The sequence below is a fragment of the Bombina bombina genome, chromosome 7 (assembly GCF_027579735.1).
Source record: "Bombina bombina isolate aBomBom1 chromosome 7, aBomBom1.pri, whole genome shotgun sequence".
NCBI classification, from domain to species: domain Eukaryota; kingdom Metazoa; phylum Chordata; class Amphibia; order Anura; family Bombinatoridae; genus Bombina; species Bombina bombina.
Genome location: NC_069505.1, coordinates 423,525,613 through 423,553,517, shown reverse-complemented (window position 1 = coordinate 423,553,517; position 27,905 = coordinate 423,525,613). Strand labels below are relative to the sequence as shown.

Sequence of the window (27,905 nt, the reverse complement as noted above, 5' to 3'; positions counted from 1 at the left end):
TTGAAAATTGACCCTGCAATATGCTACAAAGTAATTGCTTATTTTTATCTATATTGGCCACAGTAAAGGAAAAAGATAAACAAGCTCAAGAGGCTTTCCAAGGTGTGTGCTCCTGAGTTGCAAAACAGCGCAACTTATTTTTAACAAAATGAGAGTTGTAAATCATTTAAAAAATATATTTTGTGTCCTGATCTTTTGCTTAATCACTCATACATAGCATGCATATATAAAATAATACTTTTTATCTCAGTTTCCAACCTGATTTTTTTGTTTACACATTAATTTAATTGCACATAAAGGAGAAGTTAAATTTTGCATTATTATTAAACCAGACAGATATTTAAAAGGACAGTTTACCCAAAAATGTTCTCTTCTCAGTGTAAATGAGAATGTTTAAAAATATGTGTCTATATATATAAATACAGTATATATATATATATATATATATATATATATATATATATATATAAATATATTTTTTTTAAAGCTGAATAAATGAATTAGTTTCTCTGTGAGCTGTCCCTATCAGCCTATCAGGACTCAATTGTACACAGTCAAACTCTTCCATGTTTCTTTCATCTTAAAATGTAACCTTTGTCATGAAAAACAAATAAATACTCATTTAATTGCTTTTCTTTCATATAGATGACAGAAAACTTTTGGGTAATGTGTTATTCTTAATATACCTGTACCAATTCCAAATATTAAGCCTAAAACTTTAATTTATTCAATTAATATTTTAATTAAAAAATGTGAATCTTAATCCGAATGTTTTAGCTGTTCATTGGTAAATAGGATGAAGAACGGTGCTTTTTTATGTAGGTCTTTAATTATATTTTTTAAGCCATAACTGCGCACGGTTGACGCACAGAGACTTATATACGTCAGTGTGACTGTGCTCTCAGGGAAAGGAATCGGATGACATTGGTGCATACAGATTACGATAAATGTTAATTGTTTACACAGTTCTCAAGGTAACGCCTCACTATACGTCATACGAGTATCTTCCTACCTGGCCAATTAACTCTTTCCTTTCATGTTATTTTTATGACATCCAATCACAAAATTGAAATAATTACAAAACATTAATTTGATAATATTAATTTGAACATTTCTGAATGGCTCATAAATTGGCAACTGGAATATATCTCTTCACTATTTTAGTATCTTAATGAAACCAGGGTCACTATCCCCCTCTATAAAAAGTGGGAAAAAGCTAAGATGAGCTGTGCGAAAATTCCCATGATATTTTTTTAGGAAGAAAAAAAATATTTTTTAGATCCTTGAAAAAACAAGATGCGAAACCAATGAGATTAGCTTCGTCTGAAAACAAATTATAACGGTAAAAAAAGATCTGCTTGAAGAGTTCTTTTTACAGAATGGAACAAACCCCTAAGTTATTTATTAATACATTGTATTAACATCTGTATATAGCCACACCCCCTACACAAATTCAATATTAAAGGGATATTAAACCCAATTTTTTTCTTTCATGATTCAGATAGAGCATCAATTTTAAGCAACTGCAGGGGAATCTGCAGGGGGCGGGATTGCACCAGGAGTTCATAAAAACTGCTGGTGCAATGATAAATTCTGACAGCGTATGCTGTCGGCATTTATTGATGTGCAGCGGACATGATACGCTACTTCGTATCATGTCCGCTCGCATATTGGTAAATATACCCCTTGGTATCTTCATTTGAAAAGCAGGAATGTAAGCTTTGGAGCCAGCCCATTTTTGGTTCAGAACTCTGGGTAGCGCTACATTAAGCCACCAATCAGCAAGCGCTACCCAGGTCCTGAACCAAAAATGGGCCGGCTCCTAGGCTTACATTCCTAGTATTCAAATAAAGATACCAAGAGAACAAAGAAAAACTGATAATAGGAGTAAATTAGAAAGTTGCTTAAAATTACTGCTCTATCTGAATCATGAAAGAATTTTTTTTTGGGTTTTATATCCCTTTAATAATATCCTCCCCTTTTGCAATACATTCCCCTTGATTTATAGTTTCATTCTGGGTGTAGTTTCTTATCTACAATGCATAGCAGGTAACACAGAGAAATGGGTAGAGGTAAAGCACTTAAAGGGACAGTACACTTTAATTTTTTTCTTCCTTTTAATTTGATTCCAATTATCCATTTTACCTGATGGAATGTATTAAATTGTTTACAAATACATAATTTACCTTTATTTCAGCATTTGAAAAAGCTAATTTTGCTTATGGTATCCCTACCTAAACTGAAAGTTTCTGTACTTAAGTATTAGCTATAAAAATAACTGTGTAAACTTATCCAGCAGAAGAAATTACTCTCCCATTGGGGGTTAGGAAAGATAAGTAATAAAATGTTCATTTTAAATTGTTCTCCAAATATTGGACTTTGGTATACAGACAATGAAGCATGTGGGTGTACAAAAAGTGATAACATAATGAGATCTAATTTTTATGCAAGCTCAACCAGTTCTAATGGGTTGTGGTTTCAAAGAACAAAACCGTCTATTTCATATTCAAAGAGCAATTTCTCATACATTTTATGCACAATAGAAACACATTAAGTGAAGAACACATTTACACTAAACTGTCCCTTTAACTTTCTTTTTCATTGGAATTTATTGTAATTTATTCATGAAGTGAGAAATGTCTTCTCTGCAGAGCAAACCTATGCAATTTCTACATCTATAGCTCTTGAAAATGAAATTATTAATTGGAGCACAGCTTTTGATTGGCAGCTGCATGAAAATCCCCCTCCTGATTGGCTCGTCAGCCATGTTATGCCCAGGAGCTGCAATGCTTTGTGTAAGATGCACACATAATACGCTTGGGTCCCTAATGCAAATATTACACATTTTAGGGGGCACAAGATTTAGCTAGCTATTTAATGAGTGTGCACTGATACACTGTAATATTTATGTGGCATATTTATATACGCTATTTATTTTTTAATGTTTAGAAAGTCACAGAGGTCGGATTAGCAAAGAGACATGAATGTTAAAATGTAACTTTCATGATTCAGACAGAGTGTAACATTTTATAAACGGTCTAATTTCCTTATAATATAAGAATACTCTCTTCTTTCTTTGTCTCCTTTAGTAAAACATAGATCCTTTCCATGAGCGCATACTGAGTTACGCTGAGGAGTGTGCACGTGTCTTGTGAACTATATGGCAGTGTATGTAACCATGTTATACATATAGTGCACAAGTATGCTTACCTCAGTATGCTCTCATGGAAAGTAACTGCATTTCAACAAACAAAACCAGGAGAGGGAAATTTGATAATAGAAGGAATTATATTTATTTATAAAAACCTGCTAATTACATGAATCATGAAAGTTTCATTGTGGATTTCATTTTCCTTGCACAGCATATTTATCTTTTTTGTGTGAAAGTTTATAACTTCTGCTGGAGGTTTATTATAAGAACACTTCATGCTGCATATTCAATACCACAGTACAATGTAGACAAAATACTCTGGTGTTTCTTCCTTTCTGCCAGGTGTCTCCTTTTCAATAAATTGAGTGTAATAAGCAATATAATCAAGCAAATTACTTTGCTTTGTTACAAAGAATATTACTCTAATGAACTTTACTCACATAATCAACCTCTTCTTCTTCTTTATCTTTTCGATTGTTCATTTTGGGGAAAACATCTTTCATGATATTTGGGGTTCGGGCAATAACATCATGGTGTTCCCCTAGTATTGCGCATACTTTTCCTGATATTTTGTGATTGGTCTGAGCTTGTTCGGGAATATCTTGGGACCCCTTATTCTCCAGTGACATAGTTCTGCTGTGTTTTAAGCTAGACGTTCTTCTGGAATGGCTTCTGTGTTCATCTCCACGGGAGAGTAGCGATTCATGCTCTGCGGTCAATGGTCTCGGTTTAACACTAGGGCGGCGCCCTAAGCTATTCCAACTTGATCTGCGGCTTCCCCATGCACCGGTGCGCCCCCAATGAGATGCGCGAGAACCAGCCTGTGAGACAATAGTTAAGAGTTTATTAGGCTTTTTAATCAATCAATATTCCTCAACTCTACATACCTGAGACACAACTATAGAGGTATATACATAATATTCATATAATCTCTACATACCTGAGACACAACTATAGAGGTATATACATAATATTCAAATAATCTCTACATGCCTGAGACTCAACTATAGAGGTATATACATAATATTCATATAATCTCTACATACCTGAGACACAACTATAGAGGTATATACATAATATTCATATAATCTCTACATACCCGAGACACAACTATAGAGGTATATACATAATATTCATATAATCTCTACATGCCTGAGACACAAATATAGAGGTATATACATAATATGCATATAATCTTTACATACCTGAGACACAACTATAGAGGTATATACATAATATTCATATAATCTCTACATACCTGAGACACAACTATAGAGGTATATACATAATATTCATATAATCTCTACATACCTGAGACACAACTATAGAGGTATATACATAATATTCATATAATCTCTACATACCTGAGACACAACTATAGAGGTATATGCATAATATTCATATAATCTCTACATGCCTGAGACTCAACTATAGAGGTATATACATAATATTCATATAATCTCTACATACCTGAGACACAACTATAGAGGTATATACATAATATTCATATAATCTCTACATACCTGAGACACAACTATAGAGGTATATACATAATATTCATATAATCTCTACATGCCTGAGACTCAACTATAGAGGTATATACATAATATTCATATAATCTCTACATACCTGAGACACAACTATAGAGGTATATACATAATATTCATATAATCTCTACATACCTGAGACACAACTATAGAGGTATATACATAATATTCATATAATCTCTACGTGCCTGAGACTCAACTATAGAGGTATATACATAATATTCATATAATCTCTACATACCTGAGACACAACTATAGAGGTATATACATAATATTCATATAATCTCTACATACCTGAGACACAACTATAGAGGTATATACATAATATTCATATAATCTCTACATGCCTGAGACACAACTATAGAGGTATATACATAATATTCATATAATCTCTACATACCTGAGACACAACTATAGAGGTATATACATAATATTCATATAATCTCTACATACCTGAGACACAAATATAGAGGTATGTATAATCTCTACATGCCCGAGACACAACTATAGAGGTATATATATAATATTCATATAATCTCTACATACCTGAGACACAACTATAGAGGTATATACATAATATTCATATAATCTCTACATGCCTGAGACACAACTATAGAGGTATATGCATAAAATTCATATAATCTCAACATGCCTGAGACACAACTATAGAGGTATATACATAATATTCATATAATCTCTACATGCCTGAGACACAACTATAGAGGTATATACATAATATTCATATAATCTCTACATGCCTGAGACACATCTATTGAGGTATATACATAATATTCATATAATCTCTACATGCCTGAGACACAACTATAGAGGTATATACATAATATTCATATAATCGCTACATGCCTGAGACACAACTATAGAGGTATATACATAATATTCATATAATCTCTACATGCCTGAGACACAACTATAGAGGTATATATATAATATTCATATAATCAATACATACCTGAGACACAACTATAGAGGTATATACATAATATTCATATAATCTCTACATGCCTGAGACACAACTTTAGAGGTATATACATAATATTCATATAATCTCTACATGCCTGAGACACAACTATAGAGGTATATACATAATATTCATATAATCTCTACATACCTGAGACACAACTATAGAGGTATATACATAATATTCATATAATCTCTACATGCCTGAGACACAACTATAGAGGTATATACATAATATTCATATAATCTCTACATACCTGAGACACAACTATAGAGGTATATACATAATATTCATATAATCTCTACATACCTGAGACACAACTATAGAGGTATATACATAATCATATAATCTCTACATACCTGAGACACAACTATAGAGGTATATACATAATCATATAATCTCTACATACCTGAGACACAACTATAGAGGTATATACATAATATTCATATAATCTCTACATACCTGAGACACAACGATAGAGGTATATACATAATATTCATATAATCTCTACATACCTGAGACACAACTATAGAGGTATATACATAATATTCATATAATATCTACATGCCTGAGACACAACTATAGAGGTATATACATAATATTCATATAATCTCTACATACCTGAGACACAACTATAGAGGTATATACATAATATTCATATAATCTCTACATGCCTGAGACACAACTATAGAGGTATATACATAATATTCATATAATCTCTACATACCTGAGACACAACTATAGAGGTAAATACATAATATTCATATAATCTCTACATGCCTGAGACACAACTATAGAGGTATATACATAATATTCATATAATCTCTACATACCTGAGACACAACTATAGAGGTATATACATAATATTCATATAATCTCTACATACCTGAGACACAACTATAGAGGTATATACATAATATTCATGTAATCTCTACATGCCTGAGACACAATTATAGAGGTATATCAATAATATTCCTCACCTCTACATACCTGAGACACAACTATAGAGGTATATACATAATATTCATATAATCTCTACATACCTGAGACACAACTATAGAGGTATATACATAATATTCATATAATCTCTACATACCTGAGACAAAACTATAGAGGTATATACATAATATTCATATAATCTCTACATGCCTGAGACACAACTATAGAGGTATATACATAATATTCATATAATCAATACATGCCCAAGACCCCACTACTAAGTTATACACATAACAACATGTCCATAATATTCATATAGCCTCTGCAATGCATGAGACCCATCTATTGAGGTATACACATAACTTGTCATGATATTTATATCACCTCTGCAATGCATGAGATCTCCTAGAGTTATATACATAATATTCTGTTCATAATATGATCCCTGCATGTCTTAGTCTCCAACTATCAAGATACGTGCATAATAGACATTATCACTGTTTTAGTATTAACATTTTTCTCTGCACGTGCATGTGAAGCATAGCTAGGTATTCTCAGTACACCAGCATTTTAAATATTGCAGCTGCTCAGTGCGGCAGTGGGGCTTTTATCAAGTCAGCAAATAACAAATTGAGTCGTTACCACTTGGTACAAGCACCTTAGGTTCTCTGAGCAAGTGCTGTGGTTAAAATGCTGGTGCATGGTGCGTACTTAAATACACTTCTGAAACAACTGTAGTTTTTACTAGAAGCATTTTTGCTAATACCTGTATATTACAAACATGCTTCTATTTAAAACTGAAATATATCTATGTGGATTTGAATGTTGGCAAACTGGAATGTCCCTTAAAGGGACATTAAACCAATTTTTTTCTTTCATGATTCAGATAGAGAATACCATTTTAAACAGCTTTCTAATTTACATTTATTATCTAATTTGCTCCATTCTCTTGATATTCTTTCCTGAAAAGCATATCTAGATAGGCTCAGTAGCTTCTGATAGGTGGCTGCACATAGATGCCTCATGCGATTGGCTCACCAATGTGCATTGATATTTTTTTAACAAAGGATAGCAAAAGATTGCGGCAAATTAGGTAATAGAAGTAAATTGGAATGTTGTTTAAAATTGTATTCTCTATCTGAATCATGAAAGATTTTTTTTTGGTTTAATGGCCCTTTAAATGCAGATTTCTTTTGTCCTCAATTTCCTAAGGGGGAGGTCTTCTAGGCAAAGGATAGCAGCTTTAACTTAAATAAAGTTAATGTAGTAGTTGGCAGCAACACAAAACTATTTTTTCATTATATTTGTATCTCTCTATTTTCCCCCCCTCTCTTTCTGTTCTTCTTTACCCCATCTCTCTCCTATCGATTTCTGAGAGCACTTGCTGTCTCTCTCTGTCTAATTGTGTCTGTATAACTGGCAAGGAAGCAGCGATCTGATAGAGCATTAAGTGAAAGAAAACTGTGAAGCAGGAACCTTTCCCACATTTTAATGAAAAAAACAAATAGCTGATTTGTTAAAACCATTACTCTGTCAATGGATTGGTTCCTATGTTAGACAACACATGAAAGCTTCATTGTTGTTCTTGGATAAACCTGATCCCATTAAGTGGAACTTTTTTTTTAACCAATGCAAAGAAAACAGCAACACTAGCAGTTTTATTTGCTTTCAAATCCCATATCTAATAAATAATAATCTGTCTATAATATTACTGTTATCCCTATGTGCCTGACAACCCCAGAATCTGACATGGTTCCAAGACTTTTTCTTTGCCACGCTATTGTTTATCTGTATTCTTAGGGAGCAAATCCACTTACATGTTGGCCGCAACTCAGCTTTTATATTTCTGCTTCAATGAACGCAAAATTCACCTTAAAAAGCAACGTCACTGCAAAGACTTCTAAGTACTTTTGCATATAAACTAGAGAAACAGGATGGTCTAGATGCCATTAAGCTACAACCGTGAGATCTGTTCAGTTATACTATATATATATCAGGGGGTATATATAATTGGCCACAGCAGAGAAGGTAACCTAAGTTACAACATGGCAGCTCCTATTGTTTTATACATACTAAGAGGCATGTTTATCAAGATCCGTATAGAGCTTGATGCCCCGTGTTTCCGGCGAGCCTCTAAAGACCGCTGCTGCATAACCTGTCCACCTGCTCTGAGGTGGTGGACAGACATCGCCAGAAATCAACCAGATCAAATACGATCGGGTTAATTGACACCCCCTGCTAGCGGCCGATTGGCTGCGAATCTGCAGGGGTGGCATTGCACGAGCAGTTCACAAGAACTAATGAAACGTTATAAAATACATCTACATGTCATTCGAAGACTAATCTTTACTTTGAATGCATCATTCTATACAGCAGTTAATTAGTGTTTAATGTCCCTTTAAAACCGTCATTCGTAAAGCAAGAAAAGCGCTTCTGCATGTGGGAGAGGCTTTAAATTTACATTACTTTTTTTTAATCAATAACAACTTAGCGGTGTCCTTGTCAGCTGATTGATGTCTTTGTCAGACAATAAGCACGTGAGCTTTACTTGTATTCTTGGGCAGTCTTGAATTCATTTAAAAAAAATCAATAAATACATTTTTTTTAAAAAAAGGATAATTTTGGGCTGCTGCTGCTGCGCTACCTTGAAGAGAAATTAATTACGAAAAACCTCATGGCCAGATTTAGGATGATGACAAGGAAAAAACGTTAAACATATTGATGCCAGTTAATGAAAATCAATATTACCAAAGGGCCAGATTACAAGTGGAGCGGTATTTGCTTGAGCACTAAAAGTAAGCTTTTTGCGAGCGTCGGGTAGTGCTCGTATTACAAGTGGAAAGCAAACTGTTTTCTCTTGTGTGCTCACCGACACGCGTATAAAGCCGGACTTAGAATATCAAGCGCGATAATGAATTCCCTCATTCAATGGAGTAAAAAAAGATAGAAAAAAACCCTAACACCCTACTCGTGCACAAATCCGATTGCATTTCCTTAAATGTGCTAACCCAACATGAAAATATAAATATTTCACATTCCAATGTTCTTCACGTAGCAGAATATGTTCTATTTATTTATAAATACATATATATATATATATATATATATATGTATATGTGTGTCTCATGGTATTTTGGTACAATATATATCTATACTTATATATATATATATATATATATATATATATATATATATATATATATATATATATATATATATATATATATATATATATATATAGATGATTATATATAGATATATACAGATATATAGAGGAATATCTATACTTAGAACACATTCCCCTATTTACAGAACATTGGAATGTAGAATATTTACAGTAAATACGCAGTATAACATAGTATTAAATATGAATATTGTATAAATATGCTTTTATGTTTTCATATACTTGACTGAATTTCTATATATGTTTATATATGTGTACATATGTATTAATGTGTTTATATGTGTATATATGTCTGTAAATGCATATATACACAAATAAATACATATGCACGCACAAACACACACACACACACACACACACACACATATATATATATATATATATATATATATATATATATATATATATATATATATATATATATATATATATATATATATATATATATATATACAGTTGTGCTCATAAGTTTACATACCCTGGCAGAATTTATGATTTCTTGGCCATTTTTCAGAGAATATGAATGATAACACAAAAACTTTTCTTTCACTCAAGGTTAGTGTTTGGCTGAAGCCATTTATTATCAATCAACTGTGTTTACTCTTTTTAAATCATAATGACAACAGAAACTACCCAAATGGCCCTGATCAAAAGTTTACATACCCATTATTAAAGGTAGCCATCCTCACCTGTGATCTGTTTGCTTGTAATTAGTGTGTGTGTATAAAAGATCAATGAGTTTCTAGACTCCTGACAGACCCTTGCATCCTTCATCCAGTGCTGCACTGATGTTTCTGGATTCTGAGTCATGGGGAAAGAAAAAGAATTGTCAAAGGATCTGTGGGAAAAAGGTAGTTGAACTGTATAAAACAGGAAAGGGATATAAAAAGATATCCAAGGAATTGAGAATGCAAATCAGCAGTGTTCAAACTCTAATCAAGAAGTTGAAAATGAGGCACTCTGTTTCATAACATACTGCATTCATCTTGCCATCAATTCTGACCAAATTTCCTGCGCCTTTGTAGCTCACACATCCCCAAAACATCAGCAACCCACCTCTGTGTTTTACAGTAGGAATGGTGTACCTTTCATCATAGGCCTTGTTGACTCCTCTCCAAATGTAGCGTTTATGGTTGTGGCCAAAAAGCTCAATTTTGGTTTCATCACTCCAAATTACTTTGTGCCAGAAGGTTTAAAGCTTGTCTCTGTGCTGTTTGGCGTATTGTAAGTGGGATACTTTGTGGCATTTGCGTAGTAATGGCTTTCTTCTGGCGACTCGACCATGCAGCCCATCTTTATTCAAGTGCCTCCTTATTATGCATCTTGAAACAGCCACACCACATGTCCTGTATTTCACCTGAAGTTTTTTGTGGGTTTGTCTTTGCATCCCGAACAATTTTCCTGGCAGTTGTGGCTGAAATTTTAGTTGGTCTACCTGACCTTGGTTTGGTTTAAACAGAACCCCTCATTTTCCACTACTTTATTAGAGTTTGAACACTGCTGATTTGCATTCTCAATTCCTTGGATATCTTTTTATATCCCTTTCCTGTTTTATACAGTTCAACTACCTTTTCCCACAGATCCTTTGACAATTCTTTTGCTTTCCCCATGACTCAGAATCCAGAATCGTCAGTGCAGCACTGGATGAAAGATCCAAGGGTCTGTCATGAGTCCAGAAACTCATTGACCTTTTATACACACACACTAATTACAAGCAAACAGATCACAGGTGAGGATGGTTACCTTTAATAGCCATTCAAACCCCTTTGTGTCAACTTGTGTGCATGTTATCAGGCCAAAATCACCAGGGTATGTAAACTTTTTATCAGGGTCATTTGGGTAGTTTCTGTTTTCATTATGATTTAAAAAGAGTAAACACAGTTGATTGATAATAAATGGCTTCAGCCAAACACTAACCATGAGTGAAAGAAAAGTTTTTGTGTTATCATTCATATTCTCTGAAAAATGGCCAAGAAATTATAAATTCTGCAAGGGTATGTAAACTTATGAGCACAACTGTATATATCCCCGGCCACTTTATTAGGTACACCTGTTCAATTGCTTGGAAACACAAAATGCATTTAGGCATCTAGATGTGGTGAAGATGACTTGCTGAAGTTCAAACCGAGCATCAGAATGGGGAAGAAAGGGGATTTAAGTGACTTTGAAAGTGGCATGGTTGTTGGTGCCAGACGGGCTGGTCTAAGTATTTCAAAAACTGCTGATCTACTGGGATTTTCACACACAACCATCTCTAGGGTTTACAGAGAATGGTCTGAAAAAGAGAAAATATCCAGTGAGCGGCAGTTGTGTGGACGACAATGCCTTGTTGATGTCAGAGGTCAGAGGAGAATGGGCAGACTGGTTTGAGATCATGGAAAGGCAACAGTAATTTAAATAACCACTCATTACAAACAACGTATGCAGAATACCATCTCTGAATGCACAACAAGTCAAACCTTGAAGCAGATGGGCTACAGCAGCAAAAGACCACACCGGGTGCCACTCCTGTCAGCTAAGAACAGGAAACTGAGGCTACAATTCGCACAGGCTCACAATAATTGGACAATAGAAGATTGGAAAAAACGTTGCCTGATCTGATGAGTCTCGATTTCAGCTGTGACATTCAGATGGTAGTGTCAGAATTTGGTGTAAACAACATGAAAGCATGGATCCATCCTGCCTTGTATCAATGGTTCAGGCTGTTGGTGGGGGTTTAATAGTGTGGGGGATATTTTATTGGCACACTTTGGGCCCCTTAGTACCAATTGAGCATTGTTTAAACGCCACGGCCTACCTGAGTATTGTTGCTGACCCTGTCCATCCCTTTATGACTACCGTGTACCCATCTTCTGATGGCTACTTCCAGCAGGATAATGCACCATGTCAGAAAGCTTAAATCATCTCAAACTGGTTTCTTGAACATGACAATGAGTTCACTGTACTCCAATGGCCTCCACAGTCACCAGATCCCAATCCTATAGAGCAGCTTTGGGATGTGGTGGAACGGGCGATTTGCATCATGGATGTGCAGCCGACAAATCTGCAGACATGTATCTGTATGTATCTCTATGTTAAAGCCCTTTGCAGCCTTTTTTCTTCTAACACCTGAGACCTCATATCTTTTAGCCCTTATAACTTTTTTGTGCACTATTTTTATTTAATAATTTGTATTCGATGGTGTTTTTATGAATGTAAGTGTACTTTGTAATGTATTTTTGATGTGTTTTGTGAAACTTTTTTGTTTCACAAAACAGTTAACTATGGCTCTGAGGACGCAGTAATCATTCTAGCGTAAATCGCGATTGCGCTCACAAGTTTGCATTCACTTTCAATTTATAATACTAGTGGTAAATCAGATGCACGCAAACAACCGCAATAAACCCTTTTCGCTCGTGTGTAACTGTTAGCGCTCCACTTGTAATCTGGCCCAAATAGGGGTTGCCAGCTGTCTTTCGAAAAAATACTTATCAGCGAAAAAGATAACCAGTTGAGGGGGGGGGGGGCAGGTTTTAAAGTGCGGTAGGATCTTGTGGCAAAAAAAAGGCACACACATTATTTTAAATGTATTTATATATATATATATATATATATACACACACACACATATATATATATGTTGATGACTTGCTATAAGTAGCCCACAGTCTCAATATTGCACTTTGACAACAATCTCCTAATTCTATGGCCTCTATTTAAGAAACTCCAGGTGGATATGGGAGGGCAACTCCAAACCTGTGCAACAGCCAATCACTTGTGAGAAGAGGCTGTCAATCACCCTGGTCGGACTTCCGCAGCTTGTTAAATGAAGACCTATACAAATCAAGCTTTTGGTAAAATAATCAGCCAACACTGAAACATTATTCTTAGTTTTGTATATACTAAAATTTGCGCTGACCTGTGACCTCTGGTCATAAGTCATTCTTCCCAAAGACATAACACTGCTTTTTCTGCATCCCATAGCTACCAGCATCTGGTCCCTCTGTAAAGAATTTCGTGATGTATTCATTACGCCACCGGATATCTGCTGGTTCGGGGTATTTTCCAGATGTCCGTTTGGCGTCATAGGAACCGCACAAAGCTTTGGATCTTAAAATAAATAAGTTACTTTCAGAATAGAGACAGCTTCTGCGACACGCATGAACATACAGGAAAATAAACAATTATGTCAGATTTTTCTACCATTCAATATAAAATCTATTTAATCTAAATCCCTGTGCACCAGTATGCATATGCTGATTTCTCATCCATTTCAAATTATTTATATCCAGAACCATTTGTCTCCTACAACTGGCTGTTTTTTTTTCTACGGTTAAAAAAATCATCTTTTGCACAAAGAAATTCCATCTTTCAATTTATTAAATACATGGTATAGGAACAATTTTCCGGCAAATTAAACACAACCTCTGCAAACAATACGTTATCCCTCGAGCACAGAAAACCTCTGTAAATAATTACTTTCGTTGGCCAATGTGTTCTTGTGAAATAAATTTATATATATTGGTAAAAGAAATTTAATTTCTAGCTGTATTGGAAAGTTTGCAAAGCCATTAAGGAGACTTTGATGACAATTTTTCTTGCAGATGGGATCTGCTGGGAATATTTTTTTTATTTATTTTCACAGGGTTTGTTAAGAACATGAATTAACCATTTTTTCTGTTAGAGATAACGTTTACTTTCTTTATTGAAAAAATAAAACATAGTAAATAATAACAGAAATGTCCCCCCACATGTTTAAAGGGGCAGTCTACACCTTAGTTGTCTTAAAGGGACAGTCTACACCTTAAGCATCTTAAAGGGACACTGAACCCAAATTTCTTTCTTTCGAGATTCAGATAGAGCATGAAATTTTAAGCAACTTTCTAATTTTCTCCTATTATCAAATTTTCTTCATTCCCTTGATATTTTTATTTGAAATGCAAGAATGTAAGTTTAGATGCCGGCCCATTTTTGGCGAACAACCTGGGTTGTCCTTGCTGATTGGTGGATAAATTCATCCACCAATATAAAAGTGCTGTCCAGAGGGCTGAACCAAAAAAAAAAAAAAAAAAAAAAAAAAAAGATTAGATGCCTTCTTTTTCAAATAAATATAGCAAGCGAACAAAGATAAATTGATAATAGGAGGAAATTAGAAAGTTGCTTCAAATTGCATGCTCTATCTGAATCACAAAAGTAAAATTTTGGGTTCAGTGTCCCTTTAAAGTCTTACCTAAGTTGCAAATAGTCTACTGCACACTTTCTATATCATGCAGCAGGAATGGTAAAAAAGTTATTTTAAAATGAATATTGTTTCTGACCAGTTTGAAATGGCTGACAAGCTCCACCCACCGATGACATCACAATCTGAGCTGCATCTAGGCACTCGGCTGAATAGCATTGACAGTCTCTTGAATCCAACTAGTGAGCCTTTTGTGATTGGAAGCAATATGCAGCCCAGATCGTGATATCATTAGTGGGTGGAGCTTGGCAGCCATTTCAAACTGGCCAGAAACAATATTAATTTCAAAATAACTTTTTTACCGTTCCTGCTGCGTGATATAGAAAAGGTGCAGGAGGCTATTTGCAGCTTAATCTAAGGTAAGACTTTAAGATGACTAATGTGTAGGCTGCCCCTTTAAATTCTTACCTTAGATTAAAGGGACACTAAACCCAATTTTTTTTCTTTCATGATTCAGATAGAGCAGCAGTTTAAAGCAACTCTTTAATTTACTCCTATTATCAATTTTTCTTCGTTCTCTTGCTATCTTTATTTAAAAAGCAGGAATGTGATGCACAAGAGCCGGCCCATTTTTGGTTGAGAACCTGGGTTATGCTTGCTTATTGGTGGGTAGATGTAAGCCTCCAATAAGCAAGCACTATCCATGGTGCTGAACCTAAAATGGGCTGGCTACTAAGATTTACATTCCTGCTTTTAAAATAAAGATAGCAAGAGAACAAAGAAAAATTGATACTAGGAGTAAATTAGAAAGTTGATTGAAATTTCATGCTCTATCTGAATCATAAAAGAAAAAAATTATGTTCAGTGTCCCTTTAAGCTGCAAATAGCCTCCTGCACCTTTTCTATATCATGCAGCGGGAACAGTAAAACAGTTATTTTAAAATGAATATTGTTTCTGGCCGCTTTGAAATGGCTGCCCAATGATGACATCACAATCTGGGCTGCATAGCATCCAATCACAAAAGGCCCACTAGTTGGATTTAACAGACTGTCAATGCTATTCAGCAGAGTGCCTAGATGCATGATTTCATCAGTGGGCAGAGCTTGGCAGCCATTACAAAATGGCCAAAAACAATATTAATTTTAACATAACTTTTTACTGCTCCTGCTGCAGGATATAGAAAAGGTACAGGGGGCTATTTGCAGCTTAATCTAAGGTAAGACTTTAAAATGACTAAGATGTAGACTGTCCCATTAATTAAACAATAATAACAATTTATTTTTAAAGCTTTAGTGTTAAAAAAACCTGTTTTAAAGTATATACAATGCTCATTTAAAGAGACAGTAAACTTAAAATGAAACTATTATTGATCTGAAAAAGCATGTAATTGTTAACATTTGTCTTCTATCATCCCATTTGCTTCATTCTCTTTGTATCCTTTGTTGAAGGAACAGCAATGCACTACTGGGGGCTAGCTGAGCACATCAGGTGAGCCAATCATTAAAGGGATATATTTGTGCAGTCACACCAGCAGTTAGCTCCTAGTAGTGCATTACTGCTTCTGAGCCTACCTAGGTATGCTTTTCAACAAAGGATACCAAGAGAACAAATCAAATCTGATAATACAAGCAAAATAGAAAGTTGTTTAAAATCACATCATATATTTGAATCACAAAAGTTGAATCAATCAGCTGTAACGACAACTTAGATTTATATCCAGCCAATAGGTTTATAAAACTTGCTTTTTTTTAATCTATTTTATGCAGAAGGAAAGTCAATTTCCTGTGACTCAGGTACCAATACTAGCTCGGATTATCGAAATGCATTGTCATTGCACTTACAAGAGATACATGATGTGTTTTTCTTACCAGAACCAGCCTGAGATTCACGATATTTCTCACAATCTTCCAAGTTAGATGAACTTCTCTCGTCATCGGAATAAGATCTGTTGGCATCCCCCTGTGTGCATACAGATATTTATACAAAGACATTCTGAGCACACAGCGCCTACGCATTTCACACCTATCAATTACATCTTACAATATTTATCATTTTTATAGCTCTGAAAAATTCCACAGCACTGTCCCCATGTCAAGCAATGAAAATATGAGACAAAAAAATACTATTTGATATTACCTACCATGGCATCAGCAATCATTTATATTATTTTTTTGTCATTTTTTTAAATATAATTTTTATATTAGCTGTGTTAGAGGCTATGTATAAACACTTGGAAATTAAAGTATTGGTTTTTTTTTATATTTGTTTATAGTATTTAAGCACAATATTTCAAAATACTTGCAGTTTTTTTTAAATGTATTTAAATGTATTCAAACAATGACTATGTAGAAAGTTTGCAAAGCTAATAATCTTCCAGTCTCTCAATTTTCATTGAGGAAAAACCATGCAAAATATAAAATGATACATAATTAAATATTTTACAAAGAGTACAATTTTGATTTTAATGTGTTAGAGGCATTGAGCATTTTGCATTAATACTCATATGTAGAAATTAAAGTCAGAATATCTTTTACTAAATTCGTTTCAAGAAAGTTTTAACTAATTTTACTCAAAAAACAAACCTAAAACATTGCAGTTATAGCAGATAATCATTTAATAATAACAACACAAGAACTCAAAATTATCTCCAAAACATTTTAGTTCATTTAATCAAACAAACAATATAAGAATGTTTTCTGCTGCTTTACCACGGTTCATACGTTGCATAGTGTTCAAAATCTCTGTAGAAATTTTTTTATTGGCTAAAACTGATCACACAGCAGAAAACGCAGCACGGAAATCCTTAGGACCAACTGGCTAGATCCTACGCTTGCTGCGACCCTACATATGAACTGGTGGTAATGAATAACCCAGGTAATGGGAATTACGCCAGGTAATGTGCTACTAGTGCTTTCTATAGGAAACTTTATACAACAGTGACTGCCAGCCACAATATACACATAAACCCCATCTGAATATGGCTGTTTTTAGTGACGTGCAGTGAGGTCAGAGGTTGGTGAGGCACTGGTTATGATACACCCGAGAAACACATACACACATATATATATAGTCTGCTTCGATCTGGTCTTCACATCACCAGTGCCAATAAAGGTTAAAGGGACATGAAACCCAAACATTTTCTTTTGTGATTCAGACAGAGCAAACCATTTAAAAAAAGTTTCCAATTTACTTATATTAACAAATTTGCTTTATTCCCATGATATTCTGTGTTGAAGAAATACCTAGGTAGGCATCTGGAGCACTATATGACAGGAAATAGTGCTGCCATCTAGTGCTCTTGTAAATGGATAACATTCTTGCAAAACTGCTGCCATATACTGCTCCAGAAATAGGCCGACTCCTAAGCATGCATCCCTGCTTTTCAACAAAAGATACCAAAAGAACAAAGAAAATATGATAATAGAAGTAAAGTTACTGTCCCTTTAATGAACCTCACAGGGATCCTCCAACACAAATAACCACAACAATGACCCAGACCTAGCTTAGTCCAACTGTGACCAGATCCGCAACCACATTTAAAGGGACAGGAAACCCAACATTTTTCTTTCATTATACTGATAAAGAATACAATTTAACAAATGTTTCTAATTTACTAATAATATCAAATGTGCTTTGTCCTCTTGTTATTCTTTGTTGAAGAGATATCTAAATAGATAGCGTGCACATATCTGGAGCAGTAAACAACAGGAAATAGTGCTGCCATCTAGTGCTCTTGCTAATGTATAACATTGTTATAAAACTGCTGCCATCTAGTGCTCTTGCTAATGTTTAAAGGGGCACTGAACCCAATTTTTTTCTTTTGTGATTCAGATAGAGCATGCAATTTTAAGCAACTTTCTAATTTACTCCTATTATCAATGTTTATTTGTTCTCTTGCTATCTTTATATGAAAAAGAAGGCATCTAAGCTTTTTTCTTGTTTCAGACCTCTGGACAGCAGTTTTCCACCAATCAGCAAGGACAAGCTAGGTTGTTCACCAAAAATGGGCCAGCATCTAAACTTACATTCTAGCATTTCAAATAAAGATACCAATAATTATGCTGCAATCTAGTGTTCCTGCTAATGTATAACATTATTATAAAACTGCTGCTGTCTGGCGGGCGAAGTGAACGGACGCAAGGGAAGGAGCTCCCGGTCTGCTCACTGCAGAAAACAATATTTACACTGCCCGAATTAAGACCGACATCCTTGGCAGCAGTGAAGAGACTGCCCGGAACTTAGTCGGTGAGGAATCTGTCATCCGATTCCCTCACCGTTGAAGGAACAGACAGAGAAGTGGAAAGCTGCGGCGGAGTCAGCCGCCATCAAACTGGGCCGCACCGCAACAGGGCTAGTACGATACCGTAACTGACTGAGCCCAGAGCACGATCCGACAGAGCCCAAGGAATAGGAGAGAAGGAACCTTGGAGCACGGCAGCAATACATAAGGCAGGAGGGTGAGATAATCTGAGGCGGGAAACCGCCATATTGGATCTGACAAAGAGGTGATACACAGAGCATAGCGTGTGCAGACAGAGCTGCAAGTAACAGCGTGGGGCACACAGTGAGAACGAATGAGGAGATTAGTGCAAGTCACTTAAGGCACAGATTAAAACATCATAATATCACCCTCCAAACTGCACAGAGAGTACTAGGGGGCAAAGCACTCTAACAGGGGTAAAACTCAAGCACAACACAATAGAGCCAAACAGTTATAGAGATAGGAGATGTGGCGCAAATCAAACTCAAGCATATAACTGCCAAACAAGACATCCCTCATACACAATATTAGCTGGAGGACTCACAGAAAGGCGGGCGCTGAGCCACATTGTACTCCCTAATACTGGACTGATCAGCAGAATAAACTGACAAAAACAAAACTGGGGCAGGAGACATTCCCCCAGCTTGAGGGAGGCCTTTAGGGGTTGAAAATACTGCAGGAATCCACAGGTGTCACGTGTTAAAGGGCAAGGGAGCGATCTCTCCCCCCAAATGGACTTCTCTAATTTCAAAAGACAGCTGACATCTACTTAAGACATGCAGGACTAGACCAAGAAAATCCCCATCCCCCTGCTCACCCACCATAACCGTGCTATCATAGAAATTTCAGCAGATGCAGACCCAGTTACTTATAGCCTCAACCTCATAAGAAAGAGAGATATTTCCTATTAGATATACACAGTTGGAGATAACAGCTTCAAACCCCAAGACCTGTATGCACAAATATTATAACTCCTACGTTAAAAAAACGGACGCCATGGCAAGTAGGCAAAAAAATGCAGACAAGAAGAAAAATCAAGTAGAGGCTCAACAGGCCTTAGGGCCTGTGGAAGACATTTTCCCCACGAGCTCCCAAGACACACACCCAATAGTATCACAAATCTCAGCACTGTTCCTGCCAAAGATTGACCAGCTTCAAACAGGCATGGACTCCCTTACAGAGGAAGTTAAATCCTTTAATGGCAGATTGACAAGAGTGGAGCAGAAGGTGGCAGAAGGGGAATCACGCCACAGAGAGACTGAATCCCAAGTTCACTCCCTGCAGCAACAAAATGAAAGGTTGTGGGCAAAAATTGATGACCTGGAAAATAGGTCGCGAAGAAACAACCTTAGAATGGTGGGAGTTCCGGAGTCGCTCCCTGGCTCACAGCTGGTGGAGTTTGCAGAGACAATCTTACCCAATCTACTAAACATCCCAAAGGAATCCCTGCCATGTACAGTAGAGAGAGCTCACAGAGTGGGGGACCAAAGAAGACAAGGGGACAACAATAACCTACAACCGCGCCAAGTCATGGTGAAATATCTCAACTTCAAGGACAAAATCACAATTCTACAAGCATACAGGAAGACCAACTCTTTGGAATATGAAGGGAAAAGAATCTTGCTGTTCCAGGACTATTCGGCGACAGTGGCAGCAAAAAGAAGAGAGTTCACGCCATACTGTAAGCAACTTAGTGAACAAGGCAGAACAGCAGCTTTGCTGTTCCCGGCAAGGCTGAGACTACACACAGACAGAGGACCACTGTTCTTTGAATCTCCAACGCAGCTCAAGCTACATCTTCAAAGAGAAAGACGACAAGCACCAGATGAGGGGGACGCTGTCCCATGATCCAGAATCAGGGCTGGGCCTGAAATTATATGCCACATTTAAAACATCAAAGGTTTATAGACAGAACCATGGACAAATGTATCCTTACAAAGTGAGGGGGGGGGGGGGGGGTTTCAAAAAGTAAAAAGTTTTATTTGCACTTAATAGTTAAGTTCCTGAGAAAGGAGATAACCCAAAGTTTACAGTTTACAGGTTAAAAAAGTTATCTGCCATAGTCTAGTACTATTGTTCTCAATTTTCATGTTTTATGTTCCTTTTGTATTATGTGCTAATTGCCTGTGTGTGTAAGAGAGTGGACACACTCGCTTTCACATTGACATTGATTGTAAATCTTAAGACAAGGAGGAAGAAGGGCTATATGCTAATAGAATCTATCGCAACTATAGATTAAAGTACCTAGAGAAAGGAATAGCCCACAGTTGAAAGTAGATACCTCAGGAAGCTGACTCACCTAGACGAACTAATCCATTGCTGGTCTTATATTTCTGTGTACTGTTTATCTTGAGCAATAACTGTTTTTTTTCATACTAGAGAAAGAGCTGGGCCGCCTCTCCTCCGGACACCGCACGGGGGAAATAGGGGCAGAGGACCTGCAAGAATATAACAGCAGGGAAACCGAGACATAAGGACAAATTCTGTAAGGTACCCCATACACGATATACACGCTTAAGGGCCTTAGATCACACTTACCTAGTCTACATAAGACATTTTCATACCTCAGGACCACATGAAGCTCATAACTTGGAATGTGGGGGGGATTACCTCCCCAATAAAAAGGAAAACTATTTTAAGGCACTTAAACATTAAAAGAACTGATGTAGCTATATTAGAGGAGACCCATCTTTCCCAAAAAGAGCACCAGAAACTCAAACAGGGATGGGTGGGGGAGGTTTTGTATACACCGTATGAGGGGAAGAGGGCCAGAGGTGTGGCAATACTTTTCCGTAAAGGCCTAGACTACTCGGTCTCACAAACCGTAGCAGATACAGAGGGGAGATACCTCATAGTTAAGATCAAAATAGGCAGCTTACACATGGTACTGTGCGGAATATATGGACCGCACACAGACAAGAAAACATTTCTGACTGGATTGCAGACCAAACTTCTACAATTCTCAGACCTTCCCATAGTGATGGGAGGTGACTATAATATTGCACCACATACACCAGCGGATAGGTTCTGTAACCCACAATACTCCACACGACGTACAATACAATGGCAAGGCTCCAAAGGGGAAACACGTATGCTTAACCACTTCAGAAACACTCTATCTTTGGTAGACATTTGGAGGGACAGGAATCCAGAAGCCAGGGACTACACTTGCCTGCATCCAGCTAAAACGACACTGTCACGCATTGATTATTTTCTGGTCACTAATTCCCTTTGCCCACGCATAACAGATATCAAGATAGACCCGATAACCATCTCAGATCATGCCCCAGTCTCATTACTCATAGACACTGATACGCCTCATAGGCAAACACTTAGATGGAGATTCTCTACACACCTCTTTCATGACCTCAATCTACACAAACACCTACTGGGGGAATGGTTGGTTTATAAAGAACTAAATGCCCAACATATCAATGACATCTCCTTATTCTGGGAATCGGCGAAGGCGGTGTTGAGGGGGGTAGTAATAGCTTATGCAGCTAAAATAAAGAAAACACGCAGAATGCGAGGAGACCTCCTGCTAAGACAGATACTTAACGCTAGGAATAGGTACTTGAGGAACCAAACAGAACAAAATAGAGTTAGATACAAGGAGGTTAAAAGCCTTAGAGACACATACTTAATACAGACATCAGTGTCTGCCCAAAACCGCTCACAGGCGAAATACTATCGCTACGGGAACCGCACAGGGAAATTATTAGCCAGACTCACTAAGCTGGATAAAAAATCAAACACCATAACAGCGATCCAAGGTAGAGAAGGCATACTTACATCAGACATAGGAATATAGAAAGTATTCCAAGACTACTATTCAAACTTATACAGCTCCCAAGAAGTAGACCCAGATAAAAAAGCAAAGTTCTGGGAGGATTTGGAACTCCCGCAATTAGATGAGGACCAACTGCAGTTTCTGAATGCTCGTATTCAGCCATCAGAGATAGCTAAAGTAATTGAAACACTTCCACTAGAGAAGGCCCCGGGACCAGATGGGTTACCCGGGGAATTCTACAAAATGATCAAAGCTGAGGCAGTAGAAACACTAGCATTACTATTCAATGCAATTTTGGAAGGGAAAGCCGATCTGTCCAATAGGTTCACTGAAGCCAACATCACAGTGCTCCCTAAACCAGATAGGGACCCTCTATTAGCCCAATCCTACAGGCCGATATCCCTTTTAAATTCGGACTACAAGATATTTACCAAATTACTTGCGAATAGATTAGCAGAAATACTCCCGCTATTAGTCCATGAAGATCAAACTGGGTTTGTAAAGGGTAGGTCAGCAGTTAAAAATATGAGAAAATTACAGTTACTGCTTACACACTATTGGAATCAGGACAGGGAAGGTACGCACTTGGATAAAGAAGAGGCCTGTTTAATATTAGTAGACGCCGAGAAGGCATTCGATAAAATATTGTGGGACCACCTATACAATACTATGGAGAGATTTGGGATAAGGGGATCCTTCATGGAAGCCATTAAAGTCATTTACAGTAAACCTCATGCTGCTATCCTGGTAAATGGGTCACCCTCCGAAATGTTCCTCCTTAAGAGGGGCACGAGGCAGGGATGTCCCTTGTCCCCGCTCCTTTTCGATCTAGCACTGGAGCCTTTGGCAATCAAAATAAGGAAAGAAACGCCGGGCCTGGAGATGGGGGGGGTGGTCAATCACTTATCACTTTTTGCAAACGACATGGTGCTTTATATCAGGGACCCCAGGCGAAACATCCCTACTATAACTAAAATTATCGCCGAATTTAGTGAGATCTCAGGCTATCAGATAAACAAGGACAAATCTGAATTACTATGGCTGCTGAACAAAAACCCTGACACACCCCTAGAGGACAAGTTTAAAGTAATCACCCACACCTTTAAATACCTAGGTATCACGCTGACCAGAGATCCAGCCCAGTGGTATGGAATCAATCATAAACCATTATTGAAAAGCATGAAACAAATGTTAGGGACCTGGCACACATTACCAATATCCTTACCAGGAAGGGTAGGGCTGATCAAAATGATTTTATTCCCCAAACTACTCTACACCCTACAGATGCTCCCAGAAATCCTGCACAAACAAGACCTCAAGACATTAAATAGAGATATACTACACTTTGTTTGGAGGGGGAAAAAGCATAGAATTAGCTACCAAAAGTTGACATGTGGGCCAGAGGTTGGGGGCTTCGGACTACCAAACATAGAGCACTATAATTGGGCGGCGGTGACCAAGTACGTGATGGACTGGTTGACAGATGGGGGACGCTTTACCAATAGCAAACTGGAGGCAGAATACATTAAAGCGTGGTCACTCAAAATGCTACCACATATGACACGTGCGCAAGTAGACACCATTCTGGGAGGGGCGACAATGTTCAGTAGCCCGATAGAAGCGTGGAGAAAGGTTTGTAGAGCCCTGGGGGTATCCTCGAGCCATACAATATTCTTGCCGCTGGGAGGTAACCCGGACTTCCCGGCCGGGTTTACCACAAAACCATTTAAACTGTGGGGGGAGCGGGGGGTGACATCTCTTAAACACATCCTTTCTGTGGATGGAACAACAATCCGACCGTTTGGGGACTTACAAAGAGATTATGGCCTACCGAATATCCATCACTTTGCCTATCTCCAGGCGAGGCACTATGTGCAGAACCTGTTGAGATCTGAGAAGATGCCAGATGCTGGCTGCGACATATACAGACTGCTGTCATTAACACAGGGGGGGCTAACATCCATTTCCCATACATACAAAATCCTCCAGAAAAAAGTGAACAAAGACAATTTGACACACCTCAGGAACACTTGGAACCCACTTATAGAGCAGGACATCACTGACACTTGTATTGAACAAAGTTTCGCAAAGGTGAGGGAGGCTACACTGTCAAATGAAATAAGAGAATCCCATATTAAATTGCTCCACAACGCATATATAACGCCAAAACTATTCCACAAGTGGCAAAAAAACACATCAGGTTTGTGCCCAAAGTGTTCGAATGCCAACCCAGACATAACACACATGATATGGCAATGCCCAAAACTTGCAAAATTTTGGGGTATGACACAAAGATGGCTGGAGATGAGTACAGGAGAAAAAGTCAGTTTAGCACCTGAAATGGTGATATTCTTGCACACACAGGCAAAGATTAGAAAGCACAGAAACTATATACATAACGTTATCCTACATGCTAGGAAACTGATTCTCAAACAATGGCTAGCACAGACACCACCAAGCTTAGCTCAACTTAAGGAAGGATTGAGGAAACAGATGATATGTGAACAAGTAGACACTCAGGGGGACATCACAAAGAGAACAAAAAAGTTTATGACCAAATGGGAACCACTTATCAACACATTAGACATCCTACATCAGAGACAGGTCATTTATCCCTTTAAAGATACAGAATACATATTAAACGCACAATTGAGGGGACAATGGAATATTTTTACTTAAGGCAAAATCAGATAAATGATGCGAGGATCTGCATGGGGGGAGGGAGAGGGGAAAATTCTGAGGGCGGTGACTGGAGGAGAGGCGGCCAAGAAGATAGGTAGTGAATAAGTGGAGGCAGAAACATAGCTCACATCATACCTCAGGCCTAACAAAAGGAGGTGAGGGCGAGAGAAAGGCGATGGTGAGACTCTGTGGTTAAGGAGACTGGAGGAAAAGAGGGGGGAAAAAAAAAAAAAAAAAGCCCAATGCGACTGAGGTGATGTAACATATGGACATACTGTATTCTAATGAAAATGCATGTAACTGATTCAAATGGTTTTGTATTTATGGTTGAATTTTCACTGTAAGTTGCAATGGAATAATTAAAGTATTGAAAAACTGCTGCTGTCTACTGCTCTTGCTAATGTATAACATTATTATAAAAATGTTGCCATATAGTGCTCTTGCTAATGTATAACATGGTTATAAAACTGCTATCATATAGTGCTCTTGCTAATGTATAACATTATTATAAAACTACTGCCATCTAGTGCTCTTGCTAATGTATAACATTGTTATAAAACTGCTGCCATCTAGTGCTCTTGCTAATGTATAACCTTGTTATAAAACTGCTGCCATCTAGTGCTCTTGCTAATGTATAACATTATTATAAAACTGCTGCCATTTAGTGCTCTTGCTAATGTATAACATTGTTATAATACTGCTGCCATCTAGTGCTCCTGTTAATGTATAAAAATATTATAAAACTGCTGCCATTTAGTGCTCTTGCTAATATATAACATTATTATAAAACTGCTGCCATCTAGTTCGCTTGCTAATGTATAACATTATTATAAAACTGCTGCCATCTAGTGCTCTTGCTAATGTACAACATTGTTATAGAACTGCTGCCATCTAGTGCTCTTGCTAATGTATAACATTATTATAAAACTGCTGCCATCTAGTGTTCTTGCTAATGTATAATATTGTTATAAAACTGCTGCCATCTAGTGCTCTTGCTAATGTATAATATTGTTATAAAACTGCTGCCATCTAGTGCTCTTGCTCATGTATAACATTGTTATAAAACTGCTGCTATCTAGTGCTCTTGCTAATGTATACCATTGTTATAAAACTGCTGCCATCTAGTGCTCTTGCTAATGTATAACATTATTATAAAACTGCTGCCATCTAGTGCTCTTGCTAATGTATAACATTATTATAAATCTGCTGCCATCTAGTGCTCTTGCTAATGTATAACATTGTTATAAAACTGCTGCCATCTAGTGCTCTTGCTAATGTATAACATTATTATAAAACTGCTGCCATCTAGTGCTCTTGCTAATGTATAACATTATTATAAAACTGCTGCCATCTAGTGCTCTTGCTAATGTATAACATTGTTATAAAACTGCTGCCATTTAGTGCTCTTGCTAATGTATAACATTGTTATAAAACTGCTGCCATCTAGTGCTCTTGCTAATGTATAACATTGCTATAAAACTGCTGCCATCTAGTGCTCTTGCTAATGTATAACATTGTTATAAAACTGCTGCCATCTAGTGCTCTTGCTAATGTATAACATTGTTATAAAACTGCTGCCATCTAGTGCTCTTGCTAATGTATAACATTGTTGCGAAACTGCTGCCATAGAGTGATGCAGACACATGCACACTCCGGAACTTACCTTCCTGCTTTTCAACAAAGAATAACAAGAAAACAAAGATAATTTGCTAAAAAGAAGTAAATTGGAAAGTTGTTTAAAATGCTATGCAGTATCTAATTCATGAAAGAAAAAATTTGGGGTGAATGTCCCTTAGAAAAATTTGGGGGTGAATGTCCCTTTTAGTCTAAAAGTAAAATGCCGGCTCTACTAACATGTAACAAACATCTACTGCTATATGCTCTAACACCTATAGATAAAAGCTTAATCTCCCACAATTTAACAAAGTCCTATATAAAACCATTCTAAAAAAATATCCTATACTGATTGCAAATGAAGTATTTTCTTGTCTACAGAGTTCCTCGTGATCATCTTCCTAAAACATTAACCAATTAACGGAGTTGGAGGTTTCCGTTTTGATGGTAAAATCTTCTACATCAATTTTGATTGGTTAATAAGTGAAACCATGAAGAATACTTTAAAATAGGGTTGCACCGATACCATTTTTTTAAGACTGAGTTCAAGTACCGATACTTGTTTTCAAATACTCGCCGATACCAATTACCGATACTTT

The 27,905-nt window shown here is 36.8% G+C and overlaps 1 protein-coding gene across 1 annotated transcript in view; it reads right to left on the bottom strand.

The window, feature by feature from the left end:
* Positions 1-27,905, bottom strand: part of CACNA1I (calcium voltage-gated channel subunit alpha1 I) — a 682,041-nt gene that overhangs the window by 287,512 nt on the left and 366,624 nt on the right. Inside the window, exons 13-15 of the mRNA XM_053689431.1 lie at positions 16,828-16,918; positions 13,699-13,889; positions 3,592-3,972 (exon numbers count right to left, since the gene is read on the bottom strand). Of these exons, the coding sequence (XP_053545406.1) occupies positions 3,592-3,972; positions 13,699-13,889; positions 16,828-16,918 (663 nt within the window). The remainder of the gene's footprint in view (positions 1-3,591; positions 3,973-13,698; positions 13,890-16,827; positions 16,919-27,905) is intronic.